At 32.0% G+C, this 14,561-nt stretch overlaps 3 protein-coding genes across 9 annotated transcripts; 2 read left to right on the forward strand and 1 right to left on the reverse strand.

The window, feature by feature from the left end:
• Nucleotides 1–880, forward strand: LOC128292779 (uncharacterized). Its single transcript, XM_053027710.1, has one exon. The coding sequence runs from the start codon at nt 21–23 to the stop codon at nt 648–650; it is 630 nt and encodes a 209-aa protein (XP_052883670.1). The 5' UTR covers nt 1–20; the 3' UTR covers nt 651–880.
• Nucleotides 881–5,963: 5,083 nt separating this feature from the next.
• Nucleotides 5,964–10,472, forward strand: LOC108481209 (uncharacterized). Of its 7 annotated transcripts, XM_053027724.1 has the most exons (5): nt 5,964–6,290; nt 6,813–6,932; nt 7,030–7,146; nt 7,225–9,921; nt 10,199–10,472. In XM_053027724.1, exons 3-4 carry the CDS (start codon nt 7,041–7,043, stop codon nt 9,909–9,911), a joined length of 2,793 nt encoding a protein of 930 aa, XP_052883684.1. In that variant the 5' UTR covers nt 5,964–6,290; nt 6,813–6,932; nt 7,030–7,040; the 3' UTR covers nt 9,912–9,921; nt 10,199–10,472. The 7 variants fall into 7 exon arrangements, with proteins under 7 accessions (XP_052883684.1, XP_052883682.1, XP_052883680.1 ...); XM_053027722.1 differs by having other exon boundaries at nt 5,964–6,347; nt 7,030–9,921; XM_053027720.1 differs by having other exon boundaries at nt 5,964–6,347; nt 6,813–6,879; nt 7,030–9,921.
• A 629-nt stretch (nt 10,473–11,101) lies between these two features.
• LOC108482590 (transcription factor PIF7-like) lies at nt 11,102–13,549 on the reverse strand. Its single transcript, XM_017785719.2, has 6 exons — nt 13,300–13,549; nt 12,704–13,166; nt 12,453–12,551; nt 12,314–12,379; nt 11,844–12,221; nt 11,102–11,439 (listed from the first exon to the last, which is right to left on the reverse strand). Exons 1-6 carry the CDS (start codon nt 13,413–13,415, stop codon nt 11,323–11,325), a joined length of 1,239 nt encoding a protein of 412 aa, XP_017641208.2. The 5' UTR covers nt 13,416–13,549; the 3' UTR covers nt 11,102–11,322.
• Nucleotides 13,550–14,561: the final 1,012 nt, after the last annotated feature.

Consider the following 14,561-nt stretch of genomic DNA (forward strand, 5'->3'; position numbering starts at 1 on the left):
GTGGTATCTGGGTACTCTGGATGGACAGGAACAAAAACTTGCATAAAGGAATGGCTCATTCAGGAAAAGAGAATGCTAGGTATATGAGGCATTACCTGGGCGAAATTGATGGCATAAATGAGAGACAGATTAGTGACGCCCAGCAAACTGACAAATGGAAGGCCCCTGCACAACCCACTATCAACATCAATTTTGATGCTTCTTTTGAAGATCATAACCACCAATCGGTATCTGCAGTAGTAATAAGAAATCATAAAGGGGAAATCAAAGCCACCAAATCATACCTCCACTCCATGGTGGCTACGGCTTTTGAAGCAGAAGCTATAGCATGTTATGAAGCGGTTCTCATGGGGAAAGATATGGGTTTCTCAGATATCCTCGTTGAAGGAGATTCCAAAACAATTATAAACAAATGCATGACAAAATCCAGAGACAAATCGCATGTTAGTACTTATATCAGTAACATTCATAGTGAAAAAAGCAGTTTCCAGAATATCTCGTTTCTCTTTATTCCGAGATCGGCTAACCAGTTAGCCCATGCCATTGCCACAATAAGTCTAAGGAAGAAGGAAGAGATTTACCTGTTTGATACGGCTCCTGGGTATGCCACACACCAATCAGAACTGGAACGACCAAGAGAGCCCAACTGAAATGAAGAGTCAGATTGCAGAGATGGAGGATGTAGAGAGACCCTTCATCAGAATAGTTCTTCTTTTTACCATTCATCAGAATAATTCTTCTTTTCTCTCAGGCCTTACCCCTATTGAAACTGAATCAACATTTAGGATAGAGGAAAGTGGGGGACAAGTCATTTACAACGGACGGGGATATCAAAGTCTTTAGGTGTTTTTTGTTAGTTCTAGAGAATTCTATTGTTTTAGTTTCTTTGTTTTTGTCTTATTTATTTGTCAGACGTTTATTATTACAGTGAATAAATATCCATGCTTGCATTAAAAAAATATATAATATATAATATATTAATAATTCAAGAATTTTTAAAAATTTAAAAATAAAAAGATTTTAAAATATATAGTCTAGGTATATTGTTTTTGAATTTTGAGAATTTAGAAGTTTTGAAAAAATAAAATTTATGACAAATTTTTAGATTATATATTTTTAAAAATTAAGCTTTTTGTAATTTTTAAAAGTTAAATATTTTTTATTTTATATAATATTTTATTTTTAAAATTTTTATTTATATATTTTAGAATATTTTATTTTTAAAATTTTTAATTTTTTGAATTATTTATATATTATATATGATTTTTACATTTTAAGCAATATATTACATATAATATTAAAAATAAAAAAGAAGGGTAACGTTATGTGTACTAATAGTGCCATGGGAATGATTAATGACAGTCAATGTTGGTCAACACCGATCAATGCCTGACCAATGTAGGTCAGTGTTTTATTTTAAATAAACTTAAGTGCCACATGACAAATTCTAATTGTTTGAAAGGTGTCATGTGGCATATTCTTATTGAGTGCTATGTAATAATCAATTTTTAGAATTATTACAAAAAGGACTAAACAAGGTAACAAAATGATAATTTAAGTGCAATTTGAAACAAAAGGAAAATTAGATACCAAAATTAAAAAAGAAAAGTATAATTTAGCATTAAGCATAAATTTTACATAAATCTTTAGAGTAAATAATTAAATAAAATGTGTAGATCAACAATTCTTAAAATATAAGTTATATTAGTTATGTACCATTCTTAGTTCTGTTTATTTGAAATTTCAGTCTCTTTCTTTTATGAAAAATCTCATTCTAGCTATCTTTATAAGTACCCATTCTAATTTTTTCTCTCCTTTTTTTAATTTTAAATTACAATAATATATATTAGAAATTTAATCACACGTCCATATTTAGAATATTAAATGAATACAATATTATCATAGAGGTAATAAAATGTACATATTAAAATGTCAATATATAAAAAGTTATAATAGAACTTTGTTTGAGTGGTGAATTTAAGATTTTACCTTCAAATAATATAAAATTATTTTAACTATGAAAGATATTTTCGTACTTTCTTTAACCGAGTTGGTACTTGGTTGATTCATAACACAAAATCAATCAGGGCTTAAAATAATAGTGTATATATATAATTGATGGAGATATTAATGTATGTATAATAAAATTAAAATGTATAATTTTTTTAAAAAATACTAAAATACCCTCAAATAATATAAATATTTTAAGTATGAAATAATATTTTCCTAACCGAGTTGGTGCTCGATCGACTCAGGGCACCAAGTTAATCAAGAACTTAAATAATATATATAATAGCTAATTGAATTGATGTCACGAGTCAACTCAACACCGATTTAGTTGTGAAATTATTAAAATATCCTTAGCTCCTTACTTTAAAGAGTAATTAATATTATATTTTTTTTGTCTTTCTATATTTTATATAATCTAAATAAAACTATTTGAAAACATCATTTGAGAATTGAACACAAAACTAACAAAATTATATAGAAATCTTTTACCACTCCTCTACTAATTATTTTTTGAAATAATTTGACACAATGATAAATTTAGCCCTTAACATTTGCATTTTTTTATTGATTTGACTCTTTTTTTTAAGCAAAATTTGATCTTAAACCTTTTAAAAAGAATTAAATTGGACCATCAACTTTTTAAAAAGAGTCTATTAGCTAAAATAATCAAACCAAACTTGCCAAGAGAATGGCTAAAATGACTTTTAAAAATTTTGTGGATGTTAGAGAGAAGTGATAGAAAAATGAACACAAGAATTTGGTGGTTCTACCCCAATTGCCTACTTCACTACCTTAGCTTTCCACTATTAAGAATTTTTCCAAATTCACTAATTTAATAACCTTTGAGGACAAAGTTTAACCATACAAACTCCTTACTGACGGACGTCGAAACTACCAAATATAAATTTCTATGACAAAATAACACTGAATAGCGGTATAGAGCAGTGGGGTCGAATCCTCAAGGACTAATTATCCAATTTTGCCTTTTTCTCATGACTAGAATTATTGTTGCGGTACAGTCGTGCCCACAACCTGTGCGTTGCAAGTTGAAAAATAAAAAGGGGTTTAAGTTGATAGAGAAAATAAAATAAATATGTACTATAATAAAATGAAAACAAATTCGAAATTGTAAAAATAAATTTTAAGCAAATAAAATAAATGGGTAAATAAAATATTTTAAAGCTTAGCCTTAGCCTTGATACACCCCAAACTTGAACTGCTCCTTGAAAGAAGATTTTTCCTTCCAACCGATAAGTTGGTTATAGCGATCGGGGACGCCTCAAATCACTAACTTTTCTTCTTGTAGTTGGTCCCAGTATGACCTGCTAATCGACCCTTGTCGAATTTCTAACCACGTGGCACGTGCCTGTAATTTAAGGCTTCAATAGCCTTGCAATCTAAAGAGCCCAACTCTAATCAACGACCTCAACCATGTGGGTCGTTTAAATTCGATCACTATCGCCCTTGACAGAATCTAACTAACTTTTCCCACTTGAACATGCCAATTTGTTCTCGAGATTTTGAACACAGTATGACTGACTCAACTTCTCGACTGTATGCCAAAAGATTCCAACCCAACGCGCATTTTTTGAATTGAAATCAAATCAACTTTAAGGTACGAATTTGTACTATCTCATATACTGGAGATGTAACAAATATCGAATTGCAAAGTATTTAGTGTGGGTTCATATCTCATAATTACTTTGTCAGAGCAATAATCGACTAAGGCTGAAAGGAACTTAGTTAATCATGAAATAAATCACGCTAGATGGAGTATGAAAGTGACTTTTAATGAAAATTGTGAAAAGTGGAAAGGGAAAAGGACTTGGAAGAAAAATTAACCAAATTATTGAAATTGAGAGAAAAAAAATTGGCAGAATGCCAATTGCTACTGACCTAGAAATTGAAAAGAAAGAAAGGAAATTTTTATTTTTTATTTTTAACGCCCAGTGGTTATATCCATGTATTTATACATATTTCTAATGCTAAAACTTAACTAAATTACTTCTAAATATTATTACTAGATAAATTAAAATTAAAAATCAAATTTAAACTAAAAATTAAATTTAAACTAATTACATAATTTTAATAATATCAAAAATAATTTAATTTTTATTCAGTCACTTTTTTTAATTTTCAACTCTTCGATCTTTATCCAACTAACTTTAAATCTTCAATCTTTCAATCTAACTCTCTTCTTTACTTTTTGTTCCAACTTAACCCCTTTTTTGTATGAGTTTTAATTTCAGCACACCAACTTCATTCCTGATAAGAAAAACCCAAGTTTAGTAGCATCTTATTTGATAATTAGCTAAAAATAAATACATTGAAAACACAAATTTATCTTGCTATCACTTACGGCTTCTACCCCAAGCCTTATGATACAAATTCTCTCAAAGAAAATAACAAAGAAGCAAACAAAGAAATAATTCTCACAAGATTACGATGTTTACCAATTAATTATAAATACAAGGAAAACAATTGAACTGATAGAAAATACAATGAATGCTCACAAGCGTTTACAAGAATAAGATAAAGAATTTAAGCACAAAGTGATTGGTAATAGATTTCTGATATATCTTGAAGCACTTAATCAATTGTAATCTCACTTATTGTTCTAGGACCTTTAGAAGCTGCAGTGGCGAAGCCAAAATTTTTTTTTTGAAGGGCCGAAATTAAATTATATATTTTTATAATAGTAACAATGTAATTTCATCATTTTAATACTCTATATCTTTATAATATTTAAAAAATTAAATCAAATTTTTATTATTTCTGGAGGCCAAAGTATAATTTTATCATTAATAATTTAAATTTTATAACTTATAAAGGCCTAAATAAATTTTTTTTTGGTGGGGGCCAGGCCCCTGCCTGCCCTTCTTGGCTCCACCATCGAAGCTAGTATTTATATCATTTAATTGATTTCTAACCATTGTGGTTGTTGATGAATTGAATAGAGCTGTTGAAATGAAAATTCCAAATCATTAAATTCACTTGCAACAAAAATGTATCAAAACTTTTTCTACGAATATCGATACTATTAGCATTTAATGTCTGATTTAGTGACTGTTAAAGTTAGTTTACAACGATACCAAAGATGATTTATCAATACCTGGTAAAATGTATCGATACTTTTTGTAATTGTTTGAAAAATCATCAAGTCAGAACGCAAAAAAAGATATCGTTACTTTTTGTAGGGAGTAGTTTTTCAATCGATTTAAAAATGTTTCAATTGAATTAAAAGAGTTTAAACCATTTTTGAACTTTGTCAAATTTTTTTCTTTCAAAACATTTTCTAAGATGTTTATAAGACTTGAAATGATTTTTATACTTTGAATTTTATAATTTCTTTGTCTAAAAATAAATTTTATTCAAAAACATTTTTATTTGTTATATCAAAACAATTCATCAAATAAAAACTAGTTTAGCAAAGTCAAATTGTTTTTCTCAACGAAAATATTGAATGAAGCATTAAAATTTTAAACAAAGTAGCCTGTATGACAACTCACATGTACTTTATGCTAATTTCTTTTTGAATTTTATGAGTTTATTTTATAATTTTTGAATTATTTTTTTTTAATATTTTTATTTTAAAATTTTAAATTATTTATTGATGCGACATATAAGACAAATAATATCATATTAGTATAAAATACACGTGACTTACCATACCAGTATTATTGAAAAACATTAATATTTTAATCATCATTTCTGTTAAAAATTAATTTAACTCTTTTCGAAAAATTAAAGTATAAATTTAACTTAATAAAGAATAGATGTCAAATTAACAAAATATATAAATATATAAGGTTAAATTTATCTGCAAATAAATTTATTGATATATATTTTAATATAAAATATTTTCGTTATATGTGTATATATATATATACCTAAATTAATCCAAAATTTTCTTGATAATAATCAAAATTTCGAAAAAAGAAAGAACTAATATTGAATGGCCAAAAAAAAAACAAAATTACTAAGAACCTATCATTTTTCATGGTATTGGATATTGGTGGGATCCCCTGTTTTTTCTCCCTGGAAAATTTATTTCTTGCAAAAGCAAAAAGAAATCCATTATTAAAAGACAAACTAAATGTTAGATTTTAGTTAAGATTAAGGTTTCAATTTTCAGCATAGACGTTTGTATTTGTCAAAAATAGAATATCAACAGAAATGGTCCGTAGATCTTTCCCTTTTTTTTCCTTGGCCTTTGGGAAGTTTACGTTTGCATTGCCAAACCCCATTTCCATCCTTGTAAACTTGCAAATAACACCAAGGTTTGATCTTTCTTTCCTCTAGTTGTCATTTTCTTTTTCTCTTAATCTGAGCTCTGGGTATGTTAGGATTTGCAATTGCCAATGGGCTGTATCTGTTCTGATTAGGAAATTTGATCTTTTAATATGCCAATTACAAATGGGGTTCTTCTTTGTTTCCTTCATAAATGCTTTGTTTGGTTGCTGAGAAAATTTGTTTAAGTTTTGATCAATATGTTGGAAGGAATTGCCAGTAATATTTTCAATTCATTTGGATTCTTTGCAATGTGCAAGCTTTAATGTTTGCCAAAAATAAAATAACTTTTTGGTCTTTGAAATGATCTTTTTAACAATAATTTGGTTGACTAAGCTTAGCTTACCATGAATTGTTTTCTAGCAGTAGGGACAAAAGTTGGTGTAGTTATTGCTTAAATCTTTGTTGCTCGGATTTGAGTCTTAATGTCAAATTCAAGTACGTATCTGACATGAGTATGTTCAATTTTTTCTTGGATTGTATCCCCTAACTCATGTCTAAATGTGTGTTAGGTCACAAGCGTCGGACAAAGGGACTTCAAGCAAAATACATTCAACTTTTTTAAAAAGAATTGAATATGTTTGTATCAGATGCTTCTATCCAAGTCTGAGTAACATAGTTTCTTTCTCATTGTTAGTTGAAAACCTCTTGAATGAGACTATTGTTTCCGTGTCTTCATATGTGGCAATACAAGTGATTTTAACCTGAAAACTTTTTCATCTGCTGCAGATATTTAAGGCATGATAATTGCCGATGCATTAATCGACATCCCAGCTATCCGAATGATAGATAAGCTCAGAAATGTACCTCCAAGGAGGAAATCTACTGGGAAGGTGATCATGCCAGGTGGTGGATTAACGGTCCTTTCGCGGTATCTCCATGCTTCACAGGGTTCTTGTCATGATTTTTGTAAATATGGAACAGGTTTGTCTCCTGGACCTGAGTCAAAGATCCCTAGGAGTCCTCTGCGTAAAGTAATTGCGCAAGAACGAGCTGCAATCAGAAATCTGGAAAGGGTCTCCGAAAGCAATGCCGGGGAGAGGAGGAAGAAATCAGAAATTAGTGTTAAGGTTTCTCTGGATTCGAAAATCCAGGAAGCTGATGATCCTGTTGTTGTCAAGACTGCACATACACAAGGAGGACACGATTTGGAAAACAATGTAGAAGATTTAACTGATACAAAGAACTCCAAAGTTAGTGTCAAGTTTTCCTATGATGCCGAGCTTCACAAACCCAAGTATCCTTCTCATGAAGATCCGGTTAACATTGAAGCTGTGGCAGCAGAAGGTGAAGCAAAAGAGGAAGAAGAAAATGCTGAAACTAAATCACTGAGAGGAGAGAAGAATCGACAAGTTTGTGTGAAGCCTTCTACTGATTCTGAGAGCCAGAAACCCGATTGCATTGAAAGTGAAGTATCATCTTGGACCGATAAAGAATCCGTCTTACGGGAACAAGAGTTATTATCTCTCAATGAAACTGACTATGTAGTTGCACATGTAAAAGATTCAAAACTGAAGCCTCAATCAAAGCCATCCTCTCTTGTAAAGCAGGCATGTCTGAGTGGCAAACAGAATTCTGATGGCCTGAAAAGGAAGGAAGGGAACATTTTGTCGATGACTTCGTTAGGTGTTTCCAGTGGAAGAAATAAAGGTGACACGACAATAAGAAAAGGAATAAGGACCTCTGTTACTGGTAAGAAAAATGTAGTGCTACCATCTGTTTCTTTGTCTCCTAAAGAATCTGATCCCAGAAATTTGAGCATGAATGCCCAAAAAAAGTGGAGAGGTGTTTATCGTCCAAAGAAGCAGGAAAATGCAAAGCAAATTAAACCCGAGAAACTGCATGGTAAGAATGCCAAAGTGTCTCAGAACCTAAAGGGAGTTTCTCATTTGATGGATCAAGAAAATGTTAATAAACTTAATTCGGAGCAAGCTAATCCTCAGACAACTTTGTACCTGATCAAGTCAAATCCCAAGAACAAGCCTGCAGAATCTGATCAAAATAATGTTGTGTTGATAAGGCCACCTTCGTCGTCTAAGGACAAGAGTATGAAACACAATCAAAACAGAATTTCTATAGGCCGACCACCTCATGTGTATGAGAAGAAGAAGTTGATATACAAGCCGAAGGGAATCCATTCCAGTGGATTGCCTCTGTCTTTATCCTCATTCCCGGGTAAGAGAAGCTTGAGACCAATTCCAAATGCATTGACAATCACTCAACCAGCTTTAGCTTCCTTGTCAACATCAGTATCATCCAAGTCTTCCCATAATGATACCTTGACCGAACATGATAAAGCAGTTGCAGAAAATAAAAAAAGTAGCTCAAAAATGATATACGAGGCTAGACCTAAAAGGGCATTGATGATTACTTCAAATAATAAGAATTTGCCTGGCAAAAAGTTAAATTTCCAGAGAGGAAAGATGATCGAACTTCCGGTTGAGGATTGCACTCCAAGGAGACTTACATTCAAGAAAAGAGAGCTCGTTGACAACAGAAATGATGATAACTGGAAAGGCAAAGTTGAGGCCTGTACTCCAAGGAGACTCAAGTTCAAGCAAAGGGTATATGTTAATAGCATAAATGATGAAAACCAAAACAGTAGAGTCAAGGAGTTTACCCCGAAGAGACTCAAGTTCAGACGAAGAGAAATTGTTGACAACCAAAATGGTAATAACCAAAACGGTAAAGTCAAGGAGTGTACTCCAAGGAGACTGAAGTTTCGGCGAAGAGTAATTGTTGACAACCAAAATGGTGATAACAAAAACAGTAGAATCGAGGAACTTACTCCAAGGATACACGAGTTCAGGCGAAAATTAATTGTTGACAACATAGATGATCATAACCAAAATGCCAAAGTCGAGGAGTTTAGTCCAAGGAAACTTGAGTCCCGCCAAAGAAATCTTGACAACAGAAATTCTGATGTTCAAAATAGTAGAGGTGAGGACTCTGCTCCAGCGAAATTTGATTCCTGCCGAAGAACTCTTGACAACAGAAATTCTGATGATCAAAATAGTAGAGGTGAGGACTCTGCTCCAACGGCACTTGAGTCCTGCCAAAGAACTCTTGACAACAGAAATTCTGATGATCAAAATAGTAGAGGTGAGGACACTGCTCCAACAAAACTTGAGTCCTGCCAAAGAGCTCTTGACAACAGAAATTCTGATGATCAAAATAGTAGAGGTGAGGACTCTGCTCCAACAAAACTTAAGTCCTGCCAAAGAACTCTTGACAACAGAAATTCTGATGATCAAAATAGTAGAGTTGAGGACTCTGCTCCAAGGAAACTTATCTTCAGGCCAAAAGTGCCAGAGGAACAGAAAATCGATTACATCCAAACTTGTAAAGCTGGCACTAGCAAAAATGACTCTGGACGAAAAGAAGCCAATGGCCAGTATAATGGTACTAAAATCCAATCCAGAAAATTTTCTCTCATACAAAGAGATCTTAAAGAGAAGAAAGTTGCAGGAATTTTGTACAACAATATCATTGAAGAGACTGCAAGCAAGTTTGCAAGGACCAAGGCAAGTAAGGTGAAGGCTTTGGTCAGCGCTTTCGAAACCGTCATCTCTCTCGATACCGGCATCTCCGAATCTGAAGACGAAAACTGAGCTACGGAAGGTAATCTATCATGTAATGTACATATATACTGGTATGAATGTGCAAAGTAAAATATAAAGGTTGATATGGAAGAACAAACTTGTGAAGAATATGTTTTGCTTTCATTTTCGTCTTTGTTCCTTTACATCTAAGATCCAGTTTGATACCGTAGAAATGGCAAACTTGTCTTAGATGATATATTTAACTATATGATAGTGATCAAACTTTATCTTTTTTGCTTCCTCTTATCTTAAATTCTGAGTGAATGAAAATTTGCATCTATGTTATTTGTACTCAGGTTTGAGTTTCAGATATGATTAATTTGTCTGGCTTGGGGATGTTCAGTTTTTTCCAAGTATTTGGAGGGTATTTTGAGGTTCATATCTACATCCATGTGCATTGGACACTGATGTTGAATGTAGGTACTTCAAGCAAAACGAAAGTCGGAGAAACATAAGCTTGCATTCTGGATCTATGTGCTCAGATTGTATTGTTTTGATAAGAATTCTGGGAAATTTTATGTATCATACAATGATCAATTTGTTTGTAATTATAAAACAAGTATTTCACAATATTGCCAGGAAAACAAGTTCCAGCATTCATGCAATAGATGATCCCCAATTTATGGGTTTCATTATCCAGTAGCTTGTGTATTCCTATTTATATTCATATTATCTTGCATCTCGTAATCATGTTTAGTATTATATTTTTATAAGTTTTGATATTGACATGTTTACTTAATTGTGTCATAAATTTTCGCAGAATCTTATGTCACTGATTTCTAGGTAAAAGTATTATATGGGTTCTTATACTAGAAATCAAACTGCATTTTGACTCTTCTATTCAGAAAACGAGTAAACTAGTCTTTATATGTTAGATCAAAAAGCAAATTGGTCCTTTTATTAAAACTTTCATCTAGTTTTACGGTTAAAAGCTGGTCCCTGTGCCTCATACATGTGGCATGCCAAATGTCATTGCTTGGTTATTCTGTCAGTCGTGCTAGTTTTTTAATTTGTCCATTTTTTGAGTAAAAAGAGAAAAATACTATCTGACTCCTAGTACAAGGGCTGCTACAGTACTTTTATCTTGTTTTCTGTATCCTAATTTTTCCTAGTTTTTTATGTGTGTTATTAATGAATCATGTAATTGTTTCGTGTCGATGTATTATCTCCTAAAAAGGAAGGGTATGAGCACAGCATCCTTATGGTATCTATTAAATTATACTATAAAGATGTAAGATCGATCAATGGTGATACGGTCACCTCTTCCATTTCAACTATTGACATATCAGAAAACAGTGAGGCATGTATGAAAATACATACACGTATTGCACACATTGTTGTATTTTACACTCATACCTCAAGCTCGAGTAACATAAATACATATGCTTCTCACAAATTGGGTGGACCATTAGGCTTCATCTTAATCCTTTGCTACATTGTTTGACCTCGATGGGTTGCTTGATGTCTGTGTAGTTTGATTAATTTGTGGTCGATACAGTGCTGCCATCTTGTTATTGTAGAGTTCCATATTCATGGACTGCACCCAAAAAATCAGTTTCAAGAACACAAAAAAGAATATATATTATTTGGACTTCATTTTCCTCAATATTTATTGACATATCTTTGGAGATGAATATAATGTTATGATCTAAAAAAGACATAAAAAGTCTTTGGCAAATATTATATTTCATTTAATTTTTATAAATAAAATATTTATTTTAAATTAACAGAGAAACTTATAAATTGTATTATATACGAGAACAATTTTCGAAATTTTTACTTAATAGCATTCGATTGGAATCAGATAACTTACCTATTCCATTTAATTTTATTTCGATTTGGTTATTAATAAGGAAGAATACTGTACATTAGCTGTAGAAAAAAAAAAAAAACGAATCGAAACTTCGTCAAGTTAAGATCATGAATGTAAATTTGACGTACTTGCGCTAGAAAAGTGCAATACGGATCAGGCGAAGGAATAGAGCCATGTGAGCTAGCATCTGAATTCGCTTGAGCAGCCGCGGCGAAGCGCGTTGGAATCATAGGCGGCGGTGTCACGAAGGATGGAGGAGGAGGAGGAAGAAATGTGTGGGTGGGAGCAGTGACTGGTGAAGGATTGGGAGCCAAGGAGTTGTTATCGTCAAGCATTCCGATCCCCATTCCGACGCCCATCGGAGCTAAAGCCGACATTTGAAGCTGCCACCGCGTCTGCTGCATCATCATCTGGGCCGCCATGTTTCTCATACTCATCATTTCGACTTGTGTTTGGAGTTGTTTCAAGTATTCAATCACTTCATCAAGCATCGAAGCTTTATCTGTCTATATATAGAATGTAAAATTAAAATTTAAAACCTAGATCTTCAACTAAAATTGAACAGAAAAAAGAAAAAGAAAAAGCAAGATAATCTTACCTTACTTGCATTTGGCACTAGCTTCTGAAGAGTATTCATCTTTTGCTTAATTCTATGTCTTCGTCTCTGCTACAACTAACTAAATTGTTACATATCGTAAAATTTCATTTAAAAAAAGAAAGGAAAAAGAAATTCTTACCCTTTCAGAGAGATTATGAATTGCTGATGCTCGACTCCGTCTTGTGGCCTGGGAGCGATCTGTTTCACCTCTAGTCTCCTGTTCCTCATCTTGGTTTTCCTACATGTTATTTCAATTGAAATAAAATTATATTTTTTTTATTAACAAATAATAATTTGAACTAGATGAAATTGATTCGCCATGTTAACAATTGTGGCTAGTTTTAATGAGTAGCAGAAACAGAGTAATATTGCCAAATGAAGTAATTTTACCGATCCATCCTGATAAGCATAGTCCTCATCGATGGCTTTGGCCTTCATAGTTTGAGGCGACAGATGGGATGCCCAAGTCATCATCGTACTATCATCATTCTCCTTGCAAAATGCAGCATTAGCACTCGCGCATGCACTAGCATATTCTTCTCCAACACCACCTCTTGGAATTTCCCCGCATACATCGGAGCTCGACCGTGCCCGTTTCTTTACCACCGCTGAGCTCCCCGATGATGCAGCAATGGAGCTCACGACTGCCGGTGTCTGGTTCTGGTCATGTTGAAGTAAGTTGAAGTTATGGTTTTGGGTGTGAAGGCATGTGGCTTGATGGACTATGGACTCTAGTGTGTCACCAGAAATACCCCATGTCGGCTTTGATGAAGCAGTAGGAAGGTGCCTATTCAACCCATGGAAAGCTAGCTGACCATTTTGCCATGTTAGCTCTGCAACTTCATGGTTGGACCTTAATTTCAAGTTAAAAGAAAAAAAAAAAAAGGTTGAAAATCAAAGCAGTCCCAATGAGTAAAAGGAAACAAAAAACTATATCCAATAAATATAGAAAGAAACTAAAAAGAACATGCATTGATTGTTCATACATGGGGTTGCTTATGTGGGAAGATCGATTGGCTTCATTTTCTTCTTCTACGAAATGGACTTGTTCTTGAGATTGGTGCTTTAGATTCCAACAGTTTGGAACTACACAGTGGCTCATGGTGATGATGATGAATTGGATTCTTTACCAAGCTCTCTTTTTTGAGTCTCGCTTTATTTTATCTCCCAATGAAGACATATTATTATAGCAGTTTTTGAGGTTTGAGTTTTGAGTTAAGATTCTGTCTTTATTCTCTATCTTTTTTGGTCCCTTTTCTTGGATATGTCAAGTGATTTGACGCAGATTTGACATTTAACCAGAGCGAACAATGCACTATGCGAGCCAATCAGAGAAATAGATACGTTTTGGCATTTCTAATTTTTTTTTTCTTTGGATAATTATATTATATGAACAAGTTTTTATTATTTTTAAATTTTTTTCGCTTTAAGATTAACTTTTAAAATGTGCCTTTGTTTTTTTTTTCCCTTTTCTAAAATATTTGAATATTTAATTCTTAATCAAATTTGTGCTCTTTGAGGAAAGAAAAGGTGGATGTGGATGCTTAAATATGTCGAAATTTTGTTAAAATAAATCAGTTACTTTAATCATAATCTCATGACATTAATACAAACGCATTAGTTTGGAATTTATTGTGGAACCGGTTAAACTACCCTAAATTTAATTAACTATATATACCTTTCCACCTTCACACATGCCCCTAAATTCTACTACAAATTTAATTTCTAAATTGTAGAATGGTTTTATTGAGATTGCAAGACAACACAAAGTTTCTACTCCCAAAACTATGATAAAAAAAAAAGAAAAGAAAAGAAAAGAAAAGAAAACTCACTAAATTATATTTTAGATTGTATTACATAGGGTTAATCGAGTTTATGAGCACTATTTCATCATCCTAACTTGATTTGAATTTTTTAATTAAGTTGAGTGAAATAAAATTTAAATCTAGTCGAATCGGGTAAAATTATTCGAGTTAAATTAAAAAAAATTAAACATGTCAAATTAAAATATTGTTATAATATAACTAATTCCATGTTAGAATATATAAATTTAAAATTATATATATTTGAAAACTTTTTCAAAGCAAAATAAAAAAATACTTTAGTATCATAAATTTGAATAATTAATTAACTTATTTAAGTCCCAAAATTATTATTCTAGATATTTTTTTATTTTTAAATTTGTTTATATATTTTTAGGATTTTTTGAAATTTTTATAATTTTTTAAAAGACCAATTTGATCATTTT

The sequence above is a fragment of the Gossypium arboreum genome, chromosome 1 (genome assembly GCF_025698485.1).
Source record: "Gossypium arboreum isolate Shixiya-1 chromosome 1, ASM2569848v2, whole genome shotgun sequence".
Classification (NCBI taxonomy): domain Eukaryota; kingdom Viridiplantae; phylum Streptophyta; class Magnoliopsida; order Malvales; family Malvaceae; genus Gossypium; species Gossypium arboreum.

Excerpts from the sequence above, each read along its gene's own strand:
- LOC128292779 (XM_053027710.1), top strand. The coding sequence starts at position 21 with ATGGACAGGAACAAAAACTTGCATAAAGGAATGGCTCATTCAGGAAAA.
- LOC108481209 (XM_053027722.1), top strand. The coding sequence starts at position 7,041 with ATGATAATTGCCGATGCATTAATCGACATCCCAGCTATCCGAATGATA.
- LOC108482590 (XM_017785719.2), bottom strand. The coding sequence starts at position 13,415 with ATGAGCCACTGTGTAGTTCCAAACTGTTGGAATCTAAAGCACCAATCT. Across the intron at positions 12,222-12,313 it reads TAGTGCCAAATGCAAGTAAG|ACAGATAAAGCTTCGATGCT; the intron begins GTAAGATTATCT and ends TTCTATATATAG. Across the intron at positions 11,440-11,843 it reads ATTGCACTTTTCTAGCGCAA|TCCATGAATATGGAACTCTA; the intron begins GTACGTCAAATT and ends TTTTGGGTGCAG.